The sequence below is a fragment of the Cyphomyrmex costatus genome, unplaced genomic scaffold (assembly GCF_001594065.2).
Source record: "Cyphomyrmex costatus isolate MS0001 unplaced genomic scaffold, Ccosl1.0 scaffold467, whole genome shotgun sequence".
Classification (NCBI taxonomy): domain Eukaryota; kingdom Metazoa; phylum Arthropoda; class Insecta; order Hymenoptera; family Formicidae; genus Cyphomyrmex; species Cyphomyrmex costatus.
In genome coordinates, this window is record NW_017278933.1 from 816,931 (window position 1) to 844,635 (window position 27,705).

The 27,705-nt window shown below is 29.3% G+C and overlaps 2 protein-coding genes and 1 long non-coding RNA gene across 3 annotated transcripts; 2 read left to right on the forward strand and 1 right to left on the reverse strand.

The window, feature by feature from the left end:
- The first annotated feature begins 717 nt into the window (after positions 1-717).
- Positions 718-6,900, forward strand: LOC108777832 (retinal dehydrogenase 1). The gene is made up of 9 exons (XM_018544809.1): positions 718-837; positions 1,311-1,415; positions 5,000-5,101; positions 5,168-5,333; positions 5,519-5,823; positions 5,898-6,000; positions 6,093-6,600; positions 6,684-6,758; positions 6,823-6,900. The coding sequence occupies exons 1-9, from the start codon at positions 805-807 to the stop codon at positions 6,890-6,892; spliced, it is 1,467 nt and encodes a 488-aa protein (XP_018400311.1). The 5' UTR covers positions 718-804; the 3' UTR covers positions 6,893-6,900.
- Ndufb2 (NADH dehydrogenase (ubiquinone) 1 beta subcomplex, 2, 8kDa) lies at positions 5,700-7,959 on the reverse strand. Its single transcript, XM_018544811.1, has 4 exons — positions 7,791-7,959; positions 7,506-7,629; positions 7,297-7,416; positions 5,700-5,776 (listed from the first exon to the last, which is right to left on the reverse strand). The coding sequence occupies exons 1-3, from the start codon at positions 7,889-7,891 to the stop codon at positions 7,324-7,326; spliced, it is 318 nt and encodes a 105-aa protein (XP_018400313.1). The 5' UTR covers positions 7,892-7,959; the 3' UTR covers positions 5,700-5,776; positions 7,297-7,323.
- Positions 7,960-10,738: 2,779 nt separating this feature from the next.
- On the forward strand, positions 10,739-11,312 carry LOC108777816 (uncharacterized). The gene is made up of 3 exons (XR_001940835.1): positions 10,739-10,752; positions 10,987-11,150; positions 11,251-11,312. It is a non-coding gene; the product is annotated as an uncharacterized LOC108777816 (long non-coding RNA).
- Positions 11,313-27,705: the final 16,393 nt, after the last annotated feature.

The following is a 27,705-nucleotide window of genomic DNA, read 5'->3' on the forward strand; positions in this document are numbered from 1 at the left end:
ATGTGAAATAGTACATTAGGAATGTCATGAACAGAGAAAGAAATAAGTCATACACCCTTTACAGGGCGGAAGAAGTAGTTGCTTTGCGTGAAAGTCGTCACAAACAATCTATACATAATTTTCGTAAACATAGCAGTTTACGATTATCCACGCGAAATAAAAGCTACCTCTACCTCATACCAACAAATAGGATGGGTTAGGTTATATTCAACAAAAGTCGAGCCCCCGCAGGGGGGGCAGAACCTACTGCCTTTACACGCACACACTTTTATATATTGAATGTAATCTTACGTCGTTTTTGAGTAATTATGGCAGTAGTTGACAACATATGTCAAGGTCAAGAGGATCGGAGCTGCTTCCGTTATTCTAGATATTTACCTTAAATTGTTAAAATCCGTTAATTGTATGTTCTGTTAATGATTTGTTTAACATTGAAAATAACTCGATCGGTGTCGAAACGTCTGTTATTCGTTTATTTTTTATTATTTTAAATACATTTTGTTTTTCTTTTCAATTTGAATTGTAATATTTTTATTTCGGTTCGTTGCCCGTTAAATTATATTAATATTTATGTCGATATAATATTATAATATTTACGTTAAGTTTTTTTAATTATCAAAATCTGAAAGGGATATCAAAACGAATAAAGAGGCTATGTATAAAGGCTTATAGAGCAATCTTATCACATGCGAGTCAAAAATATCTTGTTAAACGATACTAGTGATGTCATCTCTATAAAGCCTTCCAGACACTTACCGGCACTTGTTCGTTGACTGTTGCCGAGTAAACATCGTTGAGAACAAAATGGCAAAGCAAGTTCAAATTAAGTATACTCAAGTAAGTTCTTTTTGTATTGTTTCATAAAATGTATATCGATCGTGTTTTTTTTAACTAACAAGGGAACTGTCCCTCACTGATTTCAATGCGCTTTGGATATGTTGTAGAGCATTAAAAAATATCCAAAGCGCATCGGTGAGGGACAGTTTCGACCGTTCCCTTGCAAGTATATCAAATTGCAAATATTTGAACAATAAAGACTTATTAATAGAATAATCTTTGTGTGAGCTACATAAAGAAACTTTTTAAGAGTTATTTAAAGAATATATCAATTTTATTTGAAGTAGAGTTGCAAAAACATAATTTAAATAATTCTAAAAATACAAATTTTTAATTAAAACTGAATAATTATAAAAAATAGCGGAAAACAGGATAAAATTTTATCAACTTTGTTAACATTTGAACTTCTTATCACAATTTTTTAAAACAACAAACTATTTTTTATTATTAACCATATCAAATATATTTTATAGTTATTCATCGACAATGAATTTGTGGATGCTGCGAGTGGTCGTAAATTTCCTACAATAAATCCTGCAGATGGTAAAGTTATCGCTGAAATCTCCGAAGGAGATAAGGTATGTTATTATTACGTAAAACTTAAACATTACACAAAAAAGATAAGATTAAGAGATAATTATATAAATTCGGGATATCAAAATTTGGGAATAACATGCTATCTTTTTTTAGTTACAAATCTTTGACTATGAAAGAATTAATATTTAAATTTTGTTGGCTTTTAATTGATTTGGTATAGAAAAAAATAATGGAACCTATTCTGTAACTCTTAATAACTAACGATATCGTTAAATTACGCGATTTGTTTACTGACTTACTGTATATAAAACCTGTAGAATGACAATATAGTTGCAGTCGTTATGAGTTATAGAATAGCCTCTTTAATGTAACACTAAAAATATAAATACAAATGTTTTTTATATTTTTCAATTTGAATCAAATTTCTTACATTTATTTATTAAATGTCTGTTGTGTGGTCTCTATAATTTAGATAAAAAAATTTTAAACTTAAAAATATATTAAAAAACTAAATAAAAAAAAATAATTTAATTTAATTCGGAAAACTGAATTGCATACAGTTGAAAATAATTTTCGATTTTGATACGACACAAACGACTTCATTTTGTTTATCTATGTTTAAATATTAAAGAGTTCTTATCATATTGTTTATATTTTTTTCATTGTCTATTTAATTTTCACGCGCGCGCGCGCGTCTACAAGAAATATGTATAATTTATTCGCCTACACATATGTGTGTATGTGTGGTTTTTTAAGTAATTTAATAAATATTATAGATCAAATATTAAAATAAATTGCCGTTGAGAGCCAACACAGGATGAAAGTGTGTAATGAAATTTATTTAGTTACATAAAATTGCATACGTTTCAACCTTAGTCCAGGTTCTTTTCAATGCATAAATTACAATATAATATTGTCAAAAATTCTTCATTGGAGTAAAGAGTGTCATAAACGCGTACAATAAAAAAAAACTAATAGCTATATGGTGTTATCCAATTGTAATCAAATCACGGCATCATCATTGAGGTGCAAAATTCACTGAAATGTACATAGTGTAAAGGTTGATTTATACTGACCGTAAACTGTTAACTTATGCCGTAATCTGTAAAAATTGATCAATCACAGTCGAATGAGAGGGGAATAATCGATTATAATTGGTCAATTTTTACAGATTACAGCATAAGTTAACAGATTACGGCCAGTATAATCCAACCTTAATCGTGTCAAGTTTTTTTATAAAAAAATTAAAAGATTAAAAATTAATACCAATGTTTAAATAACGTTAACATAGTATGATAAAAAACTCACATGATTGTCGAGAATTTGAATAGCGTATAATTATTGTACAGATTCCATTAATTCCATTAATTCCACAGTTTATTGATAAAATAAAATACATAAAGAATAAAGAAATTAATAATTAATGAGTAAATATTGTAACTGGTTGGTAGTAATTAAATACATATGAATAAAAAAAATTTTTTAAATGAATATCATTAGAATTGAAACTTACATGGAAGTGTAAAGTGAATTTATTTGATGTTGAATCGTCAAAAGTAAAATGTGAAATAAATAGAAAGAACGAGTATAATAACGGAAAATGTAAGACAATGGGTCTGTTTTTTGTTCCTACACTGTCTGAACTAGTGCACACGGTGCAATAAGTTAAAATGAAACAAACGTATATTTATTTCACTTCAACTTATTGCACCATATGTACTAGTTCAGACAGTGCAGGAACAAAAAACAGATCCAATGTCATATAATAGAAATAACGCATCACAAATATAAATATAAAATGTATGGGTATGGAAGCATCACGGTTCAGATAATAAACTAATATACTGCGGATTAAGAGAGAATGTGTTATTTTTTAAGTTTAAACCTTGTTTTTGTTTATTAATATGTATCTATCATCTCTGATATCAATCTTTTATGTAAGATTTTTTCTTTATCCAATATCTGCACTGAATTCCAATCAAAGTCATATGATGAATCAATACGATGTTGAGTAATAACAGACTGTTAAGAGGTGTTTCTGTTAATATGATTTTTATGCTCTTTAATACGTGTCATTAGACATCTACTCGTTTCAAAAACTCGCAATAATCTGACAGACTTATAAAAAAATTTTGTTGGCTCATTTAATCAAAAAATGCGAAATGAAAGAAAGAAGGTTGGAAATATAAAACATTATTGCGAGTTTTTGAGACGAGTAGATGTCTAATGACACGTATTAAAGAGCATAAAAATCATATTAACAGAAACACCTCTTAACAGTCTGTTATTACTCAATATCGTATTGATTCATCACATGACTTTGATTGGAATTCAGTGCAGATATTGAATAAAGAAAAAATCTTACATAAAAGATTGATATCAGAGATGATAGATACATATTAATAAACAAAAACAAGGTTTAAACCTAAAAAAATAACACATTCTCTCTTAATCCGCAGTATATTAGTTTATTATCTGAACCGTGATGCTTCCATACCCATACATTTTATATTTATATTTATATTTGTGATGCGTTATTTCTGTTATATGACATTGTCTTACATTTTCCGTTATCATACTCGTTCTTTCTATTTATTTCACATTTTACTTTTGACGATTCAACATCAAATAAATTCACTTTACACTTCCATGTAAGTTTCAATTCTAATGATATTCACTTAAAAATTTTTTTTATTCATATGTATTTAATTACTCTACCAACCAGTTACAATATTTACTCATTAATTATTAATTTCTTTATTCTTTATGTATTTTATTTTATCAGTAAACTGTGGAATTAATGGAATCTGTACAATAATTATACGCTATTCAAATTCTCGACAATCATGTGAGTTTTTTTATCATACTATGTTAACGTTATTTAAACATTGGTATTAATTTTTAATCTTTTAATTTTTTTATAAAAAAACTTGACACGATTACACTATGTACATTTCAGTGAATTTTGCACCTCAATGATGGTGTCGTGATTTGATTACAATTGGACAACACCATATAGCTATTAGTTTTTTTTTTTTATTGTACGCGTTTATGACACTCTTTACTCCATTGAAGAATTTTTCAATATTATATTGTAATTTATGCATTAAAAAGGACCTAGACAAGGTCGAAACGTATGCAATTTTATGTAACTAAATAAATTTCATTACACACTTTCATCCTGTGTTGGCTCTCAACGGCAATTTATTTTAATATTTGATTTATTCATAGGAGCCTCTTTTATATATTTTTATTAAGTATTATAGACTTGCAATAGTTAAAATTTTTTAATCTCTTTTTTTAATCTCCCATATAAAAAATTTAAATATATATATATAATAAAAGGAGTAATTTGAACAAAAATTCATTTTTTATTACTGTGCGTACCAACAATTCTACACTCTCATTCGTTTTTAATTACCTTTTCATGGTTTTATGTATAAAAATCATGTATAAAAATAGAGTATTATATAGTAACGATAGAAGACAGTAGAAACTAATAGAAAAATATTTTGAGCATCAGTTGCATACCTCCTATCAAACTTTTTTTCACTTAATATTTAAATATTAAAAATTAATATTAAAAAGTAATTAATTGTAATTTAAAAGATGAATTTCTTTTTAGGCTGATGTAAATAAAGCAGTGGAAGCTGCTAAACGAGCTTTTAACAGAAATTCGGAATGGCGTACAATGAATCCATACAAACGTGGACAACTTATGCACAAGGTAAATATGGTATACTTAACCTAATGTAAATATTAATTACATATTAAATATAAATCAATAAAATAGTTCGCAGATCTTGTTACACGCGATTTACATTATATCGCTACTCTCGAAACTCTTGATAATGGAAAAACATATGAAAGTGCTGTTGAGGATATTCAAGCAAGTATTGCTACTTTTCGTTATTATGCAGGCTGGAGTGATAAAATACTTGGAACTACTATTCCAACAGGTATTTATTTTTTAAATTATTATTATCATTGTATAATAATTATTCTATGTAGGTACAGGCTATGTACGTATATAGACAACCAATTAAAAAATATATGCTATATTAAATTTCCCATGTTAGTTTTCCATGATAGATATAATATAAATTATAAATTGAGTAAGTAATTTTATTTATTATCTGACTAGGCGATAGTAGTGTTACATTGACACGAAAAGAGCCAGTCGGCATTGTAGGACAAATCATCCCTTGGAATTATCCTTTTCTGATGTTGATTTGGAAATGGGCTCCTGCTTTGGCTACTGGATGTACACTAATCTTAAAGCCAGCCGAGCAAACACCTTTGACTGCGCTTTATGCAGCTGCTCTAGCTAAGGAGGCAGGCTTTCCAGCGGGTGTCATAAATGTCATTCCAGGTTATGGTCCAACTGCTGGCGCAGCTATTGCTGAACATCCAGAAATTCAAAAAGTTGCTTTTACTGGATCCACCGAGGTATTTACAGTTTATGTAATATGACTGTATTGATAGAAATGTATGTACTGGTATAAATTATGTTTCTTCTCTAGGTCGGACATGCCATAATGATAGCTGCTGGTAAAAGTAATCTTAAACGTGTCAGCCTTGAATTAGGTGGCAAGAGCCCACTTGTTATTTTCGATGATGTTAACGGTATGTTGTAAAAAAATAATGAGCAATTTTAATACACTTCGTTGAATAAATAATTAATTTATATTACATTGGTTACATACATTGGTTTATAGTGAAAGAAGCTGCAGAAATCGCACATAATGCAATATTTACAAATCATGGACAAAACTGTTGCGCAGGGTCGCGAACATTTGTGCATTCTAAAATATATGATGAATTCGTGAAACAGGCTAAACAATTGGCGCTTGACAGAAAAGTAGGGGATCCATTTGATCCTAAAATAAATCAAGGTCCGCAGATTGATCAAGAGATGTTCGATAAAGTTATGGGCTTAATCAATTCGGGCAAACAGCAGGGTGCTGTTGTGGAAACTGGTGGAAATCGAAAGGGCGATACTGGTTACTTTGTACAACCTACAGTTTTTTCAAAAGTAACCGATGATATGAGGATTGCCAAGGAAGAGATTTTTGGTCCGGTTCAAGCAATCTTGAAATTTGAAACCATGGATGAAGTAATTGAACGTGCTAATCGCACTAACTATGGCCTTGCTTCTGGTATAATTACTAAAGATATCAATAAAGCTTTGGAATTTGCCCAAGCTGTAGAAGCAGGTAGCGTTTGGTAAATATACAAGGAATACATGATAACATTTTACTGTATAGGCAATTGGACATATATAATTACATATACTTGATGTCTTCTAGGATAAATTGTTATGATGCTATCACACCTCAAACACCATTTGGTGGTTTCAAACAATCTGGCATAGGACGTGAATTGTAAGTCTTGCTTAAGCTTAAGCTTTAAATAATACGTTATTTAACTTTTGTATTTTTCTTTCAGGGGAGAAGAAGGCTTAAAAGAATACCTTGAGATTAAAACAATCTCTATTAATGTCAAGAAAGGGAATTAATATATCTACAAAATATATGATACATAAGCTTAATTTTTCATTACTTTTGTTATAAATATCTTAAATAAAACTTTTGTAATAGAATATTAATAAAATGATATATGTAATGTTGTTCTTTGTTCATAATATCAAAATTTGGGAAACCGATATATATATATATATATATATATTCTTTCATTCTATTCATCTTCTACTATAAAGCATGGAGGAATTTATATATATTTGAGATATGTAGATGAGATATCTCAAAAATTAGGATAAAATATTTATGTATATAAGAATAAAATGGATAAAAAACAATAATTATATTTTATAATTTTACAAACATAACACATTTCTTCTAAGTAAATGTTAAAACTTTGCAAATTCTTATTTTGATGTAATAATAAATATATTTTTTTTACCTTTATATAACACTATCGCAAAATGATCTATAATATGCGAGTTGCAGACTCGTAATCATCTGGCGGTATACCTAATTCTTCATCTGTCCACTTGGATGGATCCGGATATGGAAATTCTCCCTAAATATAAATAAAACATTCTTGCATTAGGATTACTGATACTAAACATATGAAAATAAAAACCTTAAAACACAACACATGATACTTACTACAATATGACCAAAATCGTGCCAAAAATGCCACAATATCCACCACCACATGAGGCCTCCAAAAGCCTCAGCTGTATATACCCATTTCTTCTCTTCTGCCATTCCGATATTACGATATACATGACTGATAAGGAAATAACGTAGTAAATTATTGCAAATATATGATAGCAGAAAATTAGTTAAAACGTAACGCATATATTTTTTTCGCGCAATGAAATGTACTTGTATTGAATAGCGAAACGTCGAAACATAACCTATAACGTAGAGTTATATAATTTCATTTACCCAGTATAACATAATCTAACGGAGCGCAGATTTGTCGCAGCGATTTTACTTTGATTACTTCTATGAGCAATTTTTAATAAGTTTAATCCTCGTAAAATCATTATTATAATGAAATCAGCACTACCAAGAGTACCAAGAGTACCAGATGATTCTCATCACAATATAATGCACTCGCTGCACTTGAGCAGTGTTACCACTTTACACTTCCCCCTACTGGTTGCGCATTCGATATTCGATTGCTCGAGAATTACAGTGTCGATAGGTGCGATAGTCAGCCATATTGAACCAACGGTAAATTGCATGTTCAAATTCATTCCGCTCAATTTTCGTAGTTATTTTTCGTTCGCCGAAAGTGATTCGCGTCCGCGAAGGTGATCAGATCAGCATAAGTGTTACCGTGAAGTGTGAAATGTTCGTTATAATGTATTGAACAACGCATATATCCCTTATCGCATAGATCCGTTTTCGTTTTACATTGATGACGCGCGTTGTTGATTGCGGCGATCCATTTCCTTGTGCGTCCGGAGTCCATCAAAATCATACTCGTATTTGAATTATGACTTTAACTGAATGTAAAAAGACGACGAGCAATATCGGATATACCGAAAAAAATATCGAACAATCATCATATATATTATATGCGGATATAGTATTGTTATGTCTCATCGATGTGAATAACCATAATATTTCGTCAGATGAACTCCGTGTACGTTAATTTTTCCGTAAGTTATGTGCGTGTTTTAAACGAGATTGTCTTCGTACGTATTATAAATAATAAAATTTACACGCATAACAATCGGTAGTATTATACATCACAGTAAATGCTGCAATCAATATAGGCATTTATAAAGGTTAGTATACATAATGATAATTAGATTTTAAAGAATGTACGATATTAATTAGTGGTAATTATGATTTATATCTACATAACCACGATCATTGTTATTATTGTTATTTAAATTAGAAAATAAAATCGCTGTGATTAATCTCTCCGTACACAGTACAGATTTCTTTGGACGTCCTAAAGACGTTCAAAGAACGTACCTACATTCTTCGAATGTCCTAAGAACATTTCCAAGATATGTCTTTTTAGATAAGGTGTGCTATATGGTTCTCTTGAAGAAATTCAATTTAATATTGATCAATTTAATACTGAAAGTTGCATATTTTCACATTTTAACACAAATTAACGAGTATATGCAAAAAAATAATGTATTGTTAATTAGAAGAAATATTTTGTGACGAGAGAGAAAGTTAGTCGCTTTTAATACTTAAAATAAATAATTAATTTATACTATACCACCTTTCAGTATTAAATTTTTTACAAGGGCTTCTACAGGATATTCGGAATTGTTTTGGACTTATTACAAAATTTTTAATTAAAAGTAAATTAGTTTTTACTTAAGTATGTTAAAATTTGTATTAAATTAATCTTGAATTTTAATAAATTACAATTGCGTTACATGTTACTGATAAAATTTTTCTATACTACAAGTAGTGTGCCCAACTCTAACTTCAGTGTAAAATCAATTTCAACAGCCTAGGAAACTTAATATGATTGTTACATCTATAAAAATATCTGCATGAGTTAATGAAAACTTTTTCTTTTACTTTTGTTATATATATCTTTTTAGATTAAAAAATGTGTAATTAATCGTGATTAAAAAAGAATTATTTTATTTAATATTATAATTGTTCTGTTATAACGTTGCAATGAGATAAATAATACAATAACGCGTTATAAGAATTTCATTTATCCTATTTGTTTTTACTTCTCAAATTCATATAATTTATATATTGTCTATATATTTGAGTCACAATTTTAAGAATATGGCTTTTATTAAGAAAAATATTTTACAACCTACGTCTTGATTTGGAGATTTCTATCGAAGTATGTCTTTAATTATGCCTTTAATAACAATTTATAATTGTTCTTATTTAAAATTTAAAAAGTTTCACAAAATGATCATCGTAATATAGATATCGCGTACAATTGTCAATACACACATTATATCCATTCACGTATTTATATTCTCATACCTATATGTATGTATTACGCAATCGCGTATCTTCTGCATCGAAAGTGCAATACAAAATACTTGAATTCTTTACTCTTCTGACAATATTTTTTATAATATTTAAATAGAGTTAAGAGTGTATCCTCTTTATAAACAAGACATTAAATGTCATTCATATCATATACATATGTTGAATATTAAGTCATAAATATTTTTATTTTACAAAGCTTTGGAATTAATATCGTAACTATTAAAATACAAGTCTTTAATTAATTTTTTTTGTATAAAAGTGTTAAGTGAAAACATATATAATAACAAATGTTTTTGCGTATTACTTTTGTTTTTTAAATAAATTGAAGTAAATTATTAGATTTTTTATGAATCTTTAATCTTGAATTCCTGTTGATAAAAAAGAAAGATTTGTAAATTGTATAAATTATTATTAGTTTATTAAAGTAACATAAAAGTAATAAAGTTGCATATATTTAATCCTTTGCTTAGATTTATAATATTAAAACGATTATATTTTAAACCGCAAGTGTAAATAAAAAATGAAGAGAATTAAGTAAAAAAAAAAAAATTTTTAATTAAGTTGTAACAATTATATAAAAATTTATCGAATTTATCGAATATATTTGTTATTAACGAAATATATATATATATATTAGATATTTGTTTTTAACGAAAATATGCCGAAAAATAGGTATATCAATCGTCTGTTTAGGAACATTAAAAAAATTTTTTTAATATTTATTATACACTGAAAAAAATTGTTCAATTGACTAAATTAATGTAGTCAGTTGTACAAGTTTTTTCTTAGTGTAACATGAATTAAATCACTGTCATTCACGTTATTTATATTGTCATATTGATTATAGGTTTTAATCAACCAGACAATGATATCGATGAAACGACGGAAGAATTGGCGATGCCGACACATGTTGGTGAGTACATTTTTTAATTTATTTATTACTAAACAAATTTAGCGTTATGATAAATATATTATCATAAAAATCAAACAAACACTTATTTATCATTAAAAAATATATAAATTTAAGACAGTTGCATGTTTTATACAGCAAATTATGTTTTTAAGACGTTTTTTAAGTATGGTAAAAGAAAAGTTACCAACCGTCCGTTCCATTTTGTCCTTCTTTTACGAGATTAATTTACGACAGCTTAACATTCGATGGAAGTCGTAGAAGTATATCAGTCGCGGAATGTTCGCCATTATCCACGGTACGACTGAAACTCGGGGAGCAAAGGGGCACATTCGTATGCTAGGGGAGCGTTGCAGCCCGCTGCTATTGGCTGAGAAAACGCTTTTACAAGCTGCAGCGAGGTATTTGATCCCCCAGTAGCAACCCTCCCGAGACTTATTTCGCATTGGCGCTTCAGCCATAATAGCGGCCCCCGGTTGTATCTAATAATATATTTTATAGAGGCCGTCGTCCAGTATCTTTCGCCAACGAACGAGCTCTTAACCGTAGATACGAAACACCCGTATATAGTTAGAACAAAATTGTCTCTGCAGAAATGTACAAAATAAAAAAGTATAGAAGTATTATATATATTATTTAAATAATAGAATATTAACTTTATATGAAAAAATATACAATGTTGTTTAATATAATATTTTTTTATAAAATGATAAAACCTACATGCATATCTTATACATTATTATACATCGTGTTAACAAAAAATCAGTCAGCATTTACATAATAAACAACACAAATCATCCTAAGTAAAAAAAGCTTAAGTGAACATCGGTCGAAAGCGCAACCATTTCTGAACTACAATTTTGTATGTTAATCTCATAACTGGAATTGTTATGATTTTTGTCGTATTAATAGAATGTTGTGCTAATTTAATTTATTCATAGATACCTAAAAATGGGATCTGTGAAGTTAGCATGACATTTGATTATAATAAATTTTAATATAAAAAATAATGATAATTCTTAAAATTGAAAAAATTGCAGCCAGAACTCTGTTTAAAAATAATTGTAGAGTATAAATAATCCATGCTAATATTAATGAGAAATATGACTGGAATTGTAATTAATATACAAAACATTTCCATAATTATAACATTATATATCTATAGTTTCTCAAAATCTTCCTCTTTTGCACATTCACATATTCAATATCTGAAAGATCAAACCGTTTTTGTATAATTTGTGTATTTTATTTTTATGTAAATTACACACATATATACGCAAAATTAATAATATAATAATTATTAAAATATTAAAACGTAATATTTTAATCTTGCACCCAAAAAAAAAAATTCTGCCGGTAAGCGGGGAATTCCTCTTAACATTTATTCTAAGCAGAAAATCTTAAATGAATCAGGCGCGTGTATTTATAACACGTATTCGTCTATAAAAATGAGGACACATGAGCTACGATCAAAAATAAATTCCTCTGTAGAAAATTATATTATAACAACTCGAATAGTCTTTTAAAATAAGAGGATATACGAGATACTTCTTGTATTTCCTTTTATTTCAAAGTTATCATAATAGTTAGGAGGAGATTCTTCTATTATTAATTAAGAGGAATATTATCAATCCAATTTTAAATCCAACTCGTAATGATTAAACGAAATTCCTCTACTTTGGAGAGGTCCTCTAGAGTATCCTCTCGATTTATATATTATAAATGGAAAATCCGCTGATATTAACATGGAACCGCTAAACAGCAGAATATTTTTTTTTTTTGGATGTGGCAAATACTTAATAACTAACCAAATAATTCAATTTCCTTGTGAACTCTCGAAAATTCAAACCATAAATTTCATTAATAAAGAGTAAATGAGAGTGCAACGTTGTTGTAACGCAAGTAAAGCCCATTTTACTACAATTACATAAACATACTTGTAAATGGTTGTATAGTTGTAGGAATTAATCAATCACAGTCAAATACGAAAAAATGTTCAACTGTGTTTAGTCAATTCTTATTAACAATTACAGCCATTTACAATTTCGTTTACGCGATTGTAGAATGGGCTTAATAAGAAGTGAATTTCCTCAAATTATAAATTTATTCCATCCAAATAATAATTTCAGAATATTTCGACTCACTTCAGAGTTTTCTTCAGCTAATACAAAATTTAATATTCTTTCTTTGTATTTATTGTAAGAGTCACATCAGATTTACAGATTTGATGTTGAAATTTGTGTTAAATTTAAAATAACGTCAAATAAGTGTAATTTAAGAATATTAAAGAAAAATAGCAAATGACTCACCTTTCAACAATACAAAGAAATTGTCTTGAAAACATTGGATCATTTAATTTAATAACAATGATTAATAAATTACATTAAAAATTACATTTTCACTTATTACGTATCAAATGTGTTTTATACATGAGCGTTTCATCTTTGACTGACATTTTAATGTTACAATAACATGTACGATGATATTGTGAATATACAGAAAGAGAGAGAGAGAGAGAGAGAGAGAGAGAGAGAGAAAGAGAGAGAGAAAATATATAAGTCAATAATAAAAGTAAAATGATTATCGAAGTCGTCATAATAAATAATTATAAGAATCTTCAAGATACGTTTGCCCTTTATTAATGGGATTTCTGATCTTATAATATATTATATAACTAATTCTTAAATGCATTACATACGATACATTTTAAATGGTATCGATAAAAAGTTTATCGGGATTGTTTTTACAGATAAAAATCTAAAAGAGTTTTGTTCAATTTTTGTTCTAGATTAATTAAATTGCTTAAATGAAAAATGTATTAATTAAAGAAATAACCATTACATATTTCTATAGTTAGTGATATAAGAGCGTCGTCAGCAATTCTTTGAAGGAAACAAAGTATATTAAAAATTACAATTATATTTTAAAAGTGCATTACATACATTAAAATGCATTTACTTAAATATGGCGTCTAATTATCATTATTATTGATTATAGCTTGTTATTATGTTTTCTACGAGATATGTTTTTTACAAATGTAAAAATGATATCGCTGATTAGTTGATCTTTGAATCTCCGAACACAAATCCATTGAAAATATCTGATGGTCATTCATAAAATGAAGCTTTGAGAAACATAAATATTTATTTTAAAATAATTATCTTGGGTCTTTCATGAGATTTGAAGGTATCATTCAAAACTCTGATTGTGAAAATTTTATGGCATGTTTCGATGACAAAATATAATGAATAACAATACTAATTGAATGCTATACTAAGTAAATACATTTTAGAACACGTAATATATTTTTCAAATATAATTTCTGTTTTTTAAATAACATATTCGAATTCTTTCAGAGAAATATTGATGACGCTCTTGTGCGTTATTGATTATATATATCAATATATGTATATATAATTTAATATGTAATTCAGAAAATCTTTTTTTACGCATAATTATAATTTTGAGAGGATCGTTATACATTCAAATCATTTGAAAAACTATAATTTTACGAATGCAATATTTTTCGATAATATGGATTTAATCAATTGTATTATTACTAGATTCTATTTATATAACACGTTCAATTAAAATCAAAATAAATTCATAGAGATAATATAAAAATTTTTTACTATATAAATTTATCACATCAAAATTATTCTGACGATAATTGTATTGATTTTTCACACTGCCAGTATCTTCTATGTGAGGAGATGTGCGTAACTGACAAAACGTGCTACCGCATCGCCCGATTGTTAATTCATAAATTTAGTGTTGTCATTTTGACTAGTGACAGTGTTTACATCATGACGGTGACTTCCGTTTAGAGAGGGGAGATTTTTTGATGATCCGCTTTTACGAGACCGTTCGGCGGTTTTCCGCATACATTCCCTGTAGATTAAGAAAAAGAGCGAGCTAAGTTGCACCCCTTTACGATCGCGTAAACTGCATTGGATTGCAAATTCTCGAGCACATAATAACGATCTCATCACCATCCCTATCGTTCCCGCGACGGGGTCTCTAGATTAGATGGCTTGTTCGATGGGCGATACGAGAAATATGTCGGCTCGTATCCCATTACGGGGTGCGCCACCCCTCTTTCGTTGACGTGGCGTGCACGCTATTTCGCTTCTTCACGGCAACCGTTCTGACAAGGAGATGCTGCGAGAGTGTTTCCATGGATACCAGGTCGGCCATCTTGGTCCATGGGCGTGAGGGATACGATAGACCGGAGGAAAATCCGATAAATTAACTGCGACTACGTGGGAACGTACGTACGGCTTCGTTCCAAAATGGCGATTTGTTTCTAATCGTAGCATGCTCCGCGATCATTTTATTTTATAAATTTTTTTGTCCACATTATTTTTATATTTCTGTATTTAAACAAAAATTTTTATTTAAACTTGCTAAATTATTTGTAAGAACATAAAAATTATGCCAATTTTCTATGTCCCATTGATTTTATAAGTATTGGTTTGTTTGAAAAGTTAGTTACGATTAAATTTTATATTAAATTCTTTTTAAATATACTTACAAAAGATGTTTTTATAGAAATTTTCTCAAATATGGGTGAAAAATTACGAAATACTTTTGTTAAAAGATACGGTTAAAAATGCAATATACAATACTTCTCACATCGTCAATATAAAAAGAATTCCTTTTTTTATCGTTAGTGGTTGCCAATGTCACGTAACATATAAAATCGCATGACGGAATAACCAAGATTAAAGATAGAAAAGAATGAGCGTGGCGGAAAAGAAGCTAAAAAAGCAATAAAACTACGGATGCGACTTTAGCCGAACGTTTGAGAATTGCATTCTTTTCACGCGTATTTGGTATTATTGTACGACCAACGTTCCGCGACGTGGTGTTCCTTCAACAGAAGGAATGGGTCGCTAAAGGCATACTTTTATTGCATCTGTAAATATTATAACCTCCATTTGCTTCTTCTTCTGTAACTAAAGAGCTTTCATAATCGAAAAGACGAAGAATAATTTCTAAAGAGTACCATTGTGCTTAAAATTTTTTGATATCCTTTGAATCTTATTGCTATAGTAAATAATGTTTATATACTATACATATGTATATAATGAAGTTTAAGGTATATATAAAAATGTGCAATTATTATTTATTTTGTATATCTATGTAATCGCGCGCGAAAGTTTATCCGTTTATATATAAATATTTTCACTCCCTTTCGAGACAAGATTATAGATAAATAATGATTTTGTAAAGCATTAAAAATTATAAATGTATATATAATAAAGATACCAAATACTGCTAGCGATAGCTACATCCTAGCCACAACTTTTAACCGTCCTCCATTTTGATAAGGGCTACGTACGGTTTCCTTTATTTGTCAATAAAAGCGTACAACGTGTTCTGTTTCCTTGGTAACGATCGCATAATGTGCTTCCTCCTTCGCAATGAAGTCCTTCAATATGTCTTCCGTAAAAGTAGCAAGAAAGTCGTTGTCCGCTGGTACTTTTGACCGTGCGGTAGCAGCTGAATCACCAAGATTTTATCGAAAAGTGATAAAAATGTTCTTATTCTTTTTCAAATTATTTCATATCAGGTTGGTGTAATATTATCGTTTAATTTCATTAATTGACTTTCATCTTATATTTTTATTTTACAATTGTTCGACATACATGCAGGAATTGTGATACTACTTTAATCGTTGTTTTCTAAATTAATAATATATGTACATATATCACATTTGTTTTATTTTTGCCAAAATTAAATTATTATTGTTGCATGCAAAAATAATTTGTCATTTATTTAATACTCGATTCTTGGAATTCTTGTTTATCTACATATACATATATCTACCTAAATTATTCGAATTTGCAGAAATTTTTTAATTTCATTTGCTATGTGTGCGGTTTAGTTTTGGAATTTTAGTCGTCGTGGTCAGTCGAAGAATTTTTCGGAACCTCGTTGGATCTCAAGTAAATCATGTATCTATAAATGATGAACTTCGAGTCAATGGCGTCAATATTCTCTGTTTTATGTACAAAATTATTGATATAGGATGATTTAGAAGAACCATGCAAAGTATTATTAGAAAATCTTTTATTTGAATAAGTATATCAGAAAAGACATTATACACAGAAGCATTATAAGATAATAAACTTAATTAATTATTTATAACACATGCCACGTGCTTTTTAAAGATATGAAATCCGCGCACGCGAAATTGAAATCATAAGATTATTATATAATAATTTACTATTTATTATTAATTTTTACTGCTCAGATATACAATATTGATTTTTACTAGAGGTGATTTTATTTTTCATGTTAACTAACTCGTTAACTAACTCTATAATAATAATAATTTGACATGCGTTATGCGTTTCCGACAATTGTAAAAATAATTATTGGACGTACTTAAACTTTAATTTTTTGTCTTTCGTTTTTGCTTCATTTAAATGTAAAAATTATTATTTGGCGTACTTAAATTTTAATCTTTTGTCTTTCTTTTACTTTATTTAAATGTATATACTGAAGATGACCATATTTAGGGTCGAAACGTCTATTTTGTATTTTTAATTAAAGAATATATATAATTTTCACAAACACCATCCAGTGCGTGGCAAATGCTCGACCTTTTACTTTGTGTTTGTATTTTTTATGTGTTCGATTGACAATTACATTAACAAATTGATTGTTAATAGAAAATTTAAACTGTATATGATTTAAATCTTTCTTAATAAAAATCTGCGCGGTACTAATTGTTATATTTTAAGCAACGGTAATGAGTTACAAAATAATACGCGTAACTATTATCTATTTACTGAAATAAATTTAAAGAATAGAAGAATATATAAAATGAAGATCATTTAGGTCCTCTATGATACATCAAATTTTTTGCAAAATAAACTGATGATTTCTTTAAGAACGTATAAATTTTCATGTCTCTCTCTCTCTCTCTCTCTCTCTCTCTCTCTCTCTCTCTCTCTCTCTCTCTCTCTTTCTTGCATTATAGATTTGATAAATTTTATTCCTAAAGAAATTATCGCCAAAAAAATATAATCAAACAATAATTTGTGTTTTCCTTGTTTTATCATTTCGGCTCTTGTTTGAAAATAAATTAAGAGATATCCGTTTTGCTAAAAAAGTAATTGTTACTTCTATAACTTATATAAATCGTAAATTGTGGAAATTGACAGAATGCGAGAAAAATTGTAATTGGCAAATTGTTCATAAAGAATGATTGTATGTTCTGTTATTTGTTACGATAATGATATGTTAACACACACTATCGCGACCGGTTTGAATGTCGTCACCCGCGCGTAAACAATAGTGAGTGCGCTAGTACATTCGAAAACAAATATTGTATATCAGTCAGTTTGTTTCACAATAAATTTAATGTAAACGAATTCAATTTTCGTTTTATATCTTAATTTTTGTTTTATTCTTTATATTGAGTAAACGAATATAGAATAAACGAATTCAGTTTTCGTTTTATATCTTAATTTTTGTTTTATTCTTTATATTGAGATTTCAATGAAGGGATAATTATCGCATATTTTCGCGGTGTGCATTGTTTTGAGAACTCATTAAAGATTACTTAGAATAACATTTAACATCACGAGAATTGTGTGTTATCGAAAAACAATTTAAATAATTTGCAAATATCGAATGGATCGTAGCTTTAAACGCTTTATTTTTCTTTGACGATAGGAAGTGTGTAAAGTTGGCACTCCCATTCTTCGAAATCGTTCTGAATTAAGAGTTCTGAATTTTTTTAGATGCAGAGAAAGAGGTCAGATAGTTTCTAGAAAAAGTTCCGTTTATTAAAACAATAAAAATAGACTTTGAAAAATGGGAGTGTTAACTTCACATTCGAAAGGGTTAGCCTCGAACAGTTATGAATAGTGTCCATTTAATGTTAACACTAAACAAAACTCGATGTCAAAATAACAATAAAAATAGAGTAAAGGGCAAATACAAGAGTCGGTTATAAATGCAATTAAAAGAACTTACAATTGTAGAAATTACAATTTAAAATTAATATAATTAAATAAATTTTTATATAAAAATGTAGATATACATAGCATAACATGTTTTGACTCTTGGTTTGAGCCTTCATCAAATGCACAAGTAAGAAATCCCTTATATCGATCGTAATGACAAGAAAATTATACATGTACTCCTGTAGTATGATGCTCAAGAGTGACTTACCGAGTAAACGAACTCACAAAGGATTGGCAAATCAAATGTTGATAAATTCAATAATCTAGTACAATAAAAAACAAAAATAATGTTATATTGTGATAAATGTAAGATGGTAAGCAAATCCATTTTTTCAATAAATAACTCACCAAGCAAGCAATTCAATTATGTTTCGCATTATATAATGTTGTAAACTTTGAACAATAAATTGCACAATAAAGTTGTAAATATTTGAACAATAAATTGCAATCGGTCAGTGTGTATTAATTATAAGAATCCAATGGTGTCGTTAAATTAAATTTAAAAGTGGATAAATAGTCAAAAAATTAAAAGTTAAAAAATAACACATGATTCAACCAACATTGACTGAGCAATAATTAAAGAAATTAGTGTTCTTGTAACACTGCAAAGTCACAATATTGTTTATAATTGATATATAACCTTTGTGGAGGCCTTCCGTATCTATTTGGAGATTTTAAGGCTGTTATTTTGTCTCTTAATATTCAACATCTCCGAAATTAATCTTTTTCTATAACAAAATTCTTTGTCAAGAATTTTTATATTGTCCCATTGGAAATCATGGTCGAATTTCAATCTGAGTTCAGTTGTTCAGTCTGCAGAACGAGCAGACGGGTGTTCCAGTTAATATAACTTCGATGTTCTGAAATTTTTGTTTTTAATTGTCTGCCCGTCTGTCCAATGTATATTGTATCACAATCTTTATACTTATTTTATAAATTACGTTGTTTTATAATTCGGAACGAGGATCTTATTGAATCTTGATATATTTGTGTACTTTGTTTAAACTATGAAAAGAAACTTGACTTTTAATTTTTCGACTATTTATCCACTTTTAAATTTAATTTAATGACACCATTGGGTTCTTATAATTATCTTACACATTAACTGATTGCAATTTATTGTTCCAAAAGTTATAATTTTGTTAATAGGAAGAATATAATTTTATTGTGCAATTTATTGTTCAAAATTTACAACATTATATAATGCAAAACATAATTGAATTGCTTGCTTGGTGAGTTATTTATTGAAGAGATGGATTTGCTTACCATCTTATATTTATTACAATATAACATCACTTTTGTTTTTTATTGTACCAGATTATCGAATTTATCAACATTTTATTTACTTGAATTTATTGTGAGCGAGGTCGTTTACTCGGTGAGTCACTCACTGGGCATCGCGCACTGTAGGAGCTCATATACAATGTTCTTGTCATTACGATATAAAGGATTTCTTGTCTGTGCATTTGATGAATACTCAAATCAGGAGCCGAAACATGTTATGTTATGTATACACTTTTTTATATCAAAATTTATTTAATTATATTAATTTTACATTGTAATTTCTACATATAAGTTATTCTTTTAATTGCTATTTATAACCGATTCTCGTACTTATCCTTTACTCTATTTTTAATGTCCATTTGACGTCTTTTGATGAATACTAGAATTCCCATAATAAAAATTTTTATTTAAAAAAAAAAAATTATTTAGAAATTAATTTCAAGCCTAAATAGTTTTGAATAGCATATCAAATTTCTTTCGGCGAGTTCTATATATTTTTTGCAGATAAAAAGTATTAAATCTTTATAAATTTTTAAAAAATCGCCATCCAATGTTAGCAGTGATAAAACTTTGATGTTGAATAACTTTTTCATTACCAAATCATTCTCTGTCATTGTAACTCTTTATACGTATACCCCTAAAGTACTATCTAAAGTTGCCGTCAAAACTATTAGAATTCTCAAGAAAGTATTTCGTTGGGACTTATTATTGTTAGTCAATTTTCGTGAGATGGAATAATTACTTAATTACTTGTTTGACAGTTTTCAGTTATTATAATTTTTTACGATCTATTAATGTATATGTATGTGTAAGTGAAGTTATAAACTTGCAACTCTACTCGCTACTGTTAGTTAAATAGTTTTTATTATTATATCTTAAATACAAAAACTATAAATACAATTTTGACGTTTTTATATTAGATTTTTGTATTTTACTGTAATCTTTAAAATATTGTTATTAAAAAATGTTGTGCAGTGATCGCAGGACACTTTATGACGTTATTAATTATATCTTTGCTACTTTTAATTAGGAAAAAAAATTTCTTTACGTTCAATAAATTTACATTATAAAAATGATATAGTAGCATATATTATTAGATATTTTTTGCACAAAGTGATAAGCGGCTTATCAGGGACAAAGAAAAGTGCAAGTTTAATATTTTAAAATATTTAAAAGATAGAGGGGGGATGTTTACTGGATTGTATAAATATGTGTATGAATAAATGTTTGCGGAGCTATACAAACTATAAATCTGAAATAGACGAGAGCGTTTATGTTTTAAATAAGTACGCGACGCCTAATTTTTCGCGCGTTAACTTTGTTGCAATAACAAGGGCTAGAATTATTGCTGGCATAGGGATACTTAGAAAATTAGGAGGCCGTTTCGCTCACTAACCGCCAATCATCGCTTCATAAAATTCGCTATGCGTGTAAATCCACTATACGAATTTAAAGGCATTGGCCCGAAGGATCATGTCGGTCTTGTTCTTTGGCGTTAAGTGGTTCGCCACCGTTTTTGCAACAAAAAAAAAAAAATACAATGCCTCCCTCGTAACCATAACCACGAGATATGTTTTTCGCGCGTACGTCGCTGTTCCTCAATATCAAGCAGCCTGTAATTGTCGAAGAGGAGCAACCATAGGCTGTAGAGACGCGTATAAACTAGTATCCAAGTAAGCTTGATATTTTCGGTTCGTAAAACTTTATGGATGGTAATATCTCGCACAGCGTAGCGCTCAGCAGACACTAAACTTCTCTAGACTGCCCTATATAAATGTATAGAAAGTCTCATCAATGAAACCCTCTAGGTCCGTTCTATTCGCTTTTTCAATTTCTTCGTCGTTACAAGAAAAGCGTTTAATATTTCGCGCATATATGTAGAACATCAATATATACATATATTTACTAAGACTGATGTATGGGGAGAGAGAGAGATGTCCAGATTTCATATAAAATCTTTTTTATCTAATCAAAATCATTTTTTCTTTGGAATATATTCTTCTATACTATACAGTGTGTATTTTGAAGAACGCGCACTAATTATATAGTGCGATTCCTGATCAAAAACTAAGTCATAAAGTCCTGAGCTATTTTGCAATTTTCGTAGTAGTTATTGAAATATTAATTTCTAAAGATTGATAAACAAGCAGGTAAATTTGATACATAACTTTAAAATATCTTTTAGTATTCCTTATGAAATATCGTAAAGATGTTTCTCAAGTGTCGATTTTATATGTTTATTTTGCTCATTGGATAACTAAAAAAAAGTACTGCGAAAATTGTAAAATGGTAAATGTATTTTTTACTCAATTTTTGGATCAGGAATAATGTTATACGATTAGAGAACGCCTTTTTAAGGTACACCCTATATATTTGCAATATCAACTTGCATTTGTTCTTAATTATTAATGTTTTTACATTACATGTTTATGTATGTAGTTATCTAAAAACATAGTTATCAATAAACGCAGAAGCACACACAATATTTGATCTTATGATATGTACATTTAATATGGCATTATCTAATTTTGTAAAAATGTTGAGAACATTTGAGAATATTTGTTATTATTGCAAGCATAGCTGCTCGTTAGGAGATAACTGCTCTTGAAATCCTATTTTATCCATAGAAGATCTATTTAGATATCTTCTTTTCCAACATGTATCAATCGATATTACACAGAATCTCGCTAGATGGCAGTTTCTAATATGACTCTTTTAGTTACTCTTTCTTCAATACAAAAAATTATATTGAAATATTTTTTTTTTTAAAGTAGAGACGTTTTTTTACATAAATTCAGAAAACTATGCAATAGTTAAGTTAAATTTATTTCTTAATAAGGAAACAACGTAAAGGAAACAGATAATGCATAATATATAAAATTATGTGTAATATATTAAATAAATCTTAATTTAAAAAAAGGTTTTATATATCTGTCAATTTATTTTGTAAATTATGCTCATTGATTTAGACATATCAGAAAAGTCATGGTGTTATATACGTAATACATACTTTATTAGTTTTAAATTTAATGAAATGACAATATTTTACGTCTGTATATTACAATATGCTATAAATAAACAATTACAATTTTTTAAACTTAAAATAGTTTTATGACTTTAAGAATGAATCAAATTAAATAAAATGCCTAATAAACTTTTGCGATTATAGTGTATAAATAATATATTTATATAGTATTAATTATATAAAATATATTACTTTGCAAGTAATTGAAGTGTATTATTATTAACGAAGTAATTGCAATTTGATAAGTTCCTTTGATAGATTGTCGTGTAGTTCATTTTGTTGTTAAGTATAACATTTCAAAATTATTTCAGAATTATATCTTATTATCTAATCAATATATTATCTGCTTACTATATCATTTACGCAACAACGTTGAAGTTCTGGATATTTTAATTTTATTTATACTTGTTTTATAATTTTCTATAGCAATAATAATACTTGTTCGCTGATTATTTGTTGAGCTAGATTAAACAGAAACATTGCATTTGACAGTTGGCACTATTATCATTTTTATTAATGTATTGTTAAACGTATTATTTTGTATTCATTATGTTCACATTTCATGTAATTAATTTAACTTAACCATCCTAATATTTTTTTAAATTCATTTTTATTTTATTTTCAATATATTTATGATATTATTCGTGCATTATGCAAATATTTGACTGCTTAGTTACATAATATTGCTTAGATAATATGTATCATATTTAGACAAACTGCTTATGAAATATAATACATAAAAAATTGCATGTTACATAATTGTTTACATGTTTATAAGATATAAATTGAGATTAATCAGTGTATAACGGAAACGTTTCGTGCAATATATTGTGTTTTTACCCTGACTTTTTCCCGCCGCGACAAGTTTCTGAATTGACACTTTATCTCGAGTCATCTGAGAAAACGGCATCGCGAGTTTCGGCTACGAAAGGCGACGGCATAACTTTGAAAGATGCACCGCGTATTTGTTCGTTACACCATGATAATCAGTTGCGCAAACAACGAACGAGTCGTCTTTGGCGACGGCCGTCGGATCTCGAAGGACTCTACTGCTTCCAGCAACCAAGACGAGCGATCAGTTTCTCTTGAGCGACACATCTAACTACATTGCATTTATATATTCTTTCGTAGAATATAAAGAAAATAAAACCTAGTGATTTTAGTATTGATTCATTTAGTATTGATCATCCGCAAGTGTTCGTCAAAACCATAAATTGGGGAATAAGTACAACAATAGTGATCAATTGTGGTAAAAGTGTTCTGTTTTCACGACTACAAAGTTATTATAGCTCGTATTATCGTCTACAGAAGTTTCTGAATGAATATACTAGGCACAAGGCAGATTCAAGGTATTAATAGATAATAAATACTTCTAATGCGAAGAGTATTAGAGAATTTATTAACGTAGCTATAATCTAGCAAGTTTCAAGCTTGATATTTGATTCTGTCATCTTAAAATATTATATGAAGAATACAATTTCATACACACATTACAACTTGTGACGGCTCACATAGGCTTATTTACCTTCTCATTTTAAAATATTATAATTTCTATTAGAAAATATTATTTTACTGTGACAGAAATAATAATTAAAAGCAAGTCTAACAATAATATAATAATTTTTTAAAAAGAAAATCTGATTAAATAAGAGAAAAAAAGGTCATCCTGATACTAGTACTGTCAAATTAGAAAAATTCTAAGATGCAACTTTTTATCTATTAAGAAAAGCATGTATATAGAGGAATTAGTTGTCATCTACTCGGATATTCAAATTAAAATCTAATAAAACAGTAAATAATGCGGTAAAAATCTGGATTAATGTGTAACGCGAATATAAAAAATTTAAATACGTGTATAAAAGTATTACTATTTTTTACTTTCTTTGTATTTTAAATAAAAGCTTTGTCTGATAGTTTTTTGGGAGAATATCGCAAAGATTAAACAAATTATAAAGAAAAACAAGAATTAGTCGTATTTTCTTTTTGCGTCATTATATAATCCATCTGTTTTAAAAAGGTATTACACACTTAATGTCATCCTGTCAAACAATACTATTTACTAGTATTACGCTAGTTAAACTGTAACAAGAAGTCTTTTTACGTATACTGCTAAATTCTTTTTGTTTTAATATCATGAACTTGAATATAATATAAACTTATCGTATAGTTAAAACTACTAAAAATGCAGAAGAAAATAGTGTGCATGGAGCATTGTCTTTTTATTCATCACACCTATCATGATTGAATAAAATCTGCTAAATCGCTCAAGTACGGATGATTTTTACTTTGATAACGCGCTTGATACGTTTATTTGTCATCAATCTCCGTATTACACTCAAAGTCGATAAAATGTATTGAGACCTGCCGGCACAAATCAGAACGAGTTGTCATATGTAAATCTTTATGAGGCAACGTAGTTATATAGGCCGCGTAGAAGCGAAGAGCAGGGACGAAAATGCTGAAGTGGGAGAACACATAAGCACGCTGTTTTTATAATACACGTTAAATAACTTTACGACGCCTCAAGTATCGTGGCAAATTGATTTCGTAACGACAATCACAGAATTAATGCACAATAAAAGTATCATGGCGGCAATTAAGCCGAGCACTTGCTTAACTGTGAACCGCTCGCGGCATTTCAGTCGCGTTTGGGAGCGCCGGATGAATGATACATAAAACGGATCGATGTGCATAGTGCGACGTTATCAATTTTTTTTCTTGACGTTGAAACATATCTGTAACGTGTTTAAAAAGAGAGAAGAGGATGTACAAAACGGTGAATTCTTTGAACGGTTGATTGAATATTAACTGCAGCTTAGAGATACAATTTGTGTTTTATGTATCATCTCGTTACGTACGTTCCCCGTATCGAGGGAAAATTTGTGGGTAATCGAGCGAGAATTGCTTTCACAAATGTTAGGATGGTGTGCTACAGTTATGTTTGTGCGCTTATTGCGATATTAGATCAACGAGAGAGAACAGAGACCCAGCGGAGTCACGGCGCCGCGTTTCGCGCGCGTGCGTTTGTGTACACAACTATTAAGTGCTTACATTTATGCCTGTCATAATTGGCTTCGTTAAATGAAGAGAGTGACTGAGGAATTAGCTTGCCGGTAATAACGCGGCTATTTATTAACACGTGAAACGAGACGCCACAGGCCTCACGAACTTGCGCGAGCTCTCGGCAAGTAGAGCTCTCTTCTTCTCTACCGCGTTTCGAGTTCCTTCCTAACTCCTTCCTTTCGAAATCAGTCCGATGGTAAGTGGCATTAATTTAACTAAAATCTACAAATTGCTTTCTACATCTGTCTCTATCTCGGTATCTTTAGAATAAAGTAATCACGGTTTTTGCTTCTATATAGCGAGCATTCGAAACGTATCCTTCTCGCGTTTATACCTTGAGAAGTTAAAAATAAATTACGTAGGCTTTGATAAATTTCTCACGAAGCGATGATGCCAGCATGGCTGTGGGGAAGAATAAAATGCGAAAAAAAAATGGAGATAGCGATTGGGGCACTGATGGAGTATAGAAAAGGTCGTCAGAAGGTAGACGAACTAAATCTGCGAAAACATGGTCTGGTCAGTCCTGAACAATAACAATTGTCTTTATTGCTCTCGAAACGATTTTGACGTTTTCGAGAGACGTCGGAGACAGAAACATATTCACACTCTCTCGACTGGTTTATTTCTCTTCGTTGAGTCTGCCAGCTCCCTAGATTTGTTCGGTTGTATTTTTTGGACATTCTTCGCTGCTTATTTCCCGTCGAAATGACCGGCTAGCCTACATTCCACCCCGATTTCACTTCGGTTTTCGCGTTTTTTTTTTACGAAAAGAGTTTACAAGGTGCAGGGAAAAAAGTATTTCTAAGCCTAGAAACAGAAGTTTCTCTCTCTTTTTTTAAAATAGAATCTGTAAGACATGCGTAGTTCGTATGTTAAAAATGGAACAGACTTTAAATGACGTTAGTCGAGAAAAGGTGATTTGTATTATACAATATTCTTTCTTTTTATTTAACGTATTTTTTTATTTTTACTCTTTTAGACCGATAAAAAGTTAAGTTTTAAAAATTATATGATAATATAAGATAAAAGTATCAGTTTATGTCGATATTCTTCTATTTAATGGAAACTTTGTGCGCACGTATAAATAAAACTTCTTTGCAATACGTTGTATACGTTTGAAATTGGCACTTTCTCCGAAATTGTTATTCGTCGTATATCTCAAGTAGTACTTGCACGATGTTGATTGCTCTTTCGCACAACTCGATGTGATCGCAAAGATAGTCGAATGTGTCGATATATATTATCGCTCGCGATTTTGGTCAGTAATACGTTAACAAGTATTTCGCGAAGTGAACGTTCGATTTAGAGATCAGATTACGATCGAAGAAATTACGATCGCTTGGAAAAAAAGCTCCTGATTTACGAGGAGGATCGTTTGTTGAACATGCCAACATATATAAAAAAAAAAAAACTTATGGACGCGCATTGCGCGGCTTAATTTTGACGTCAGAACTGGTCTTAATGCAGCCTGCTGGACCCTAATCTCCAATGTGGTGGCATGTTTCACATTCCGAGTGCGTGGAATGAGTGTTCAAAAATGGATGCCGCCGCAACCATGGGAGGCATTTCGGCGTCTGGAAAAAGATGGTGGCGCGGGGGAGC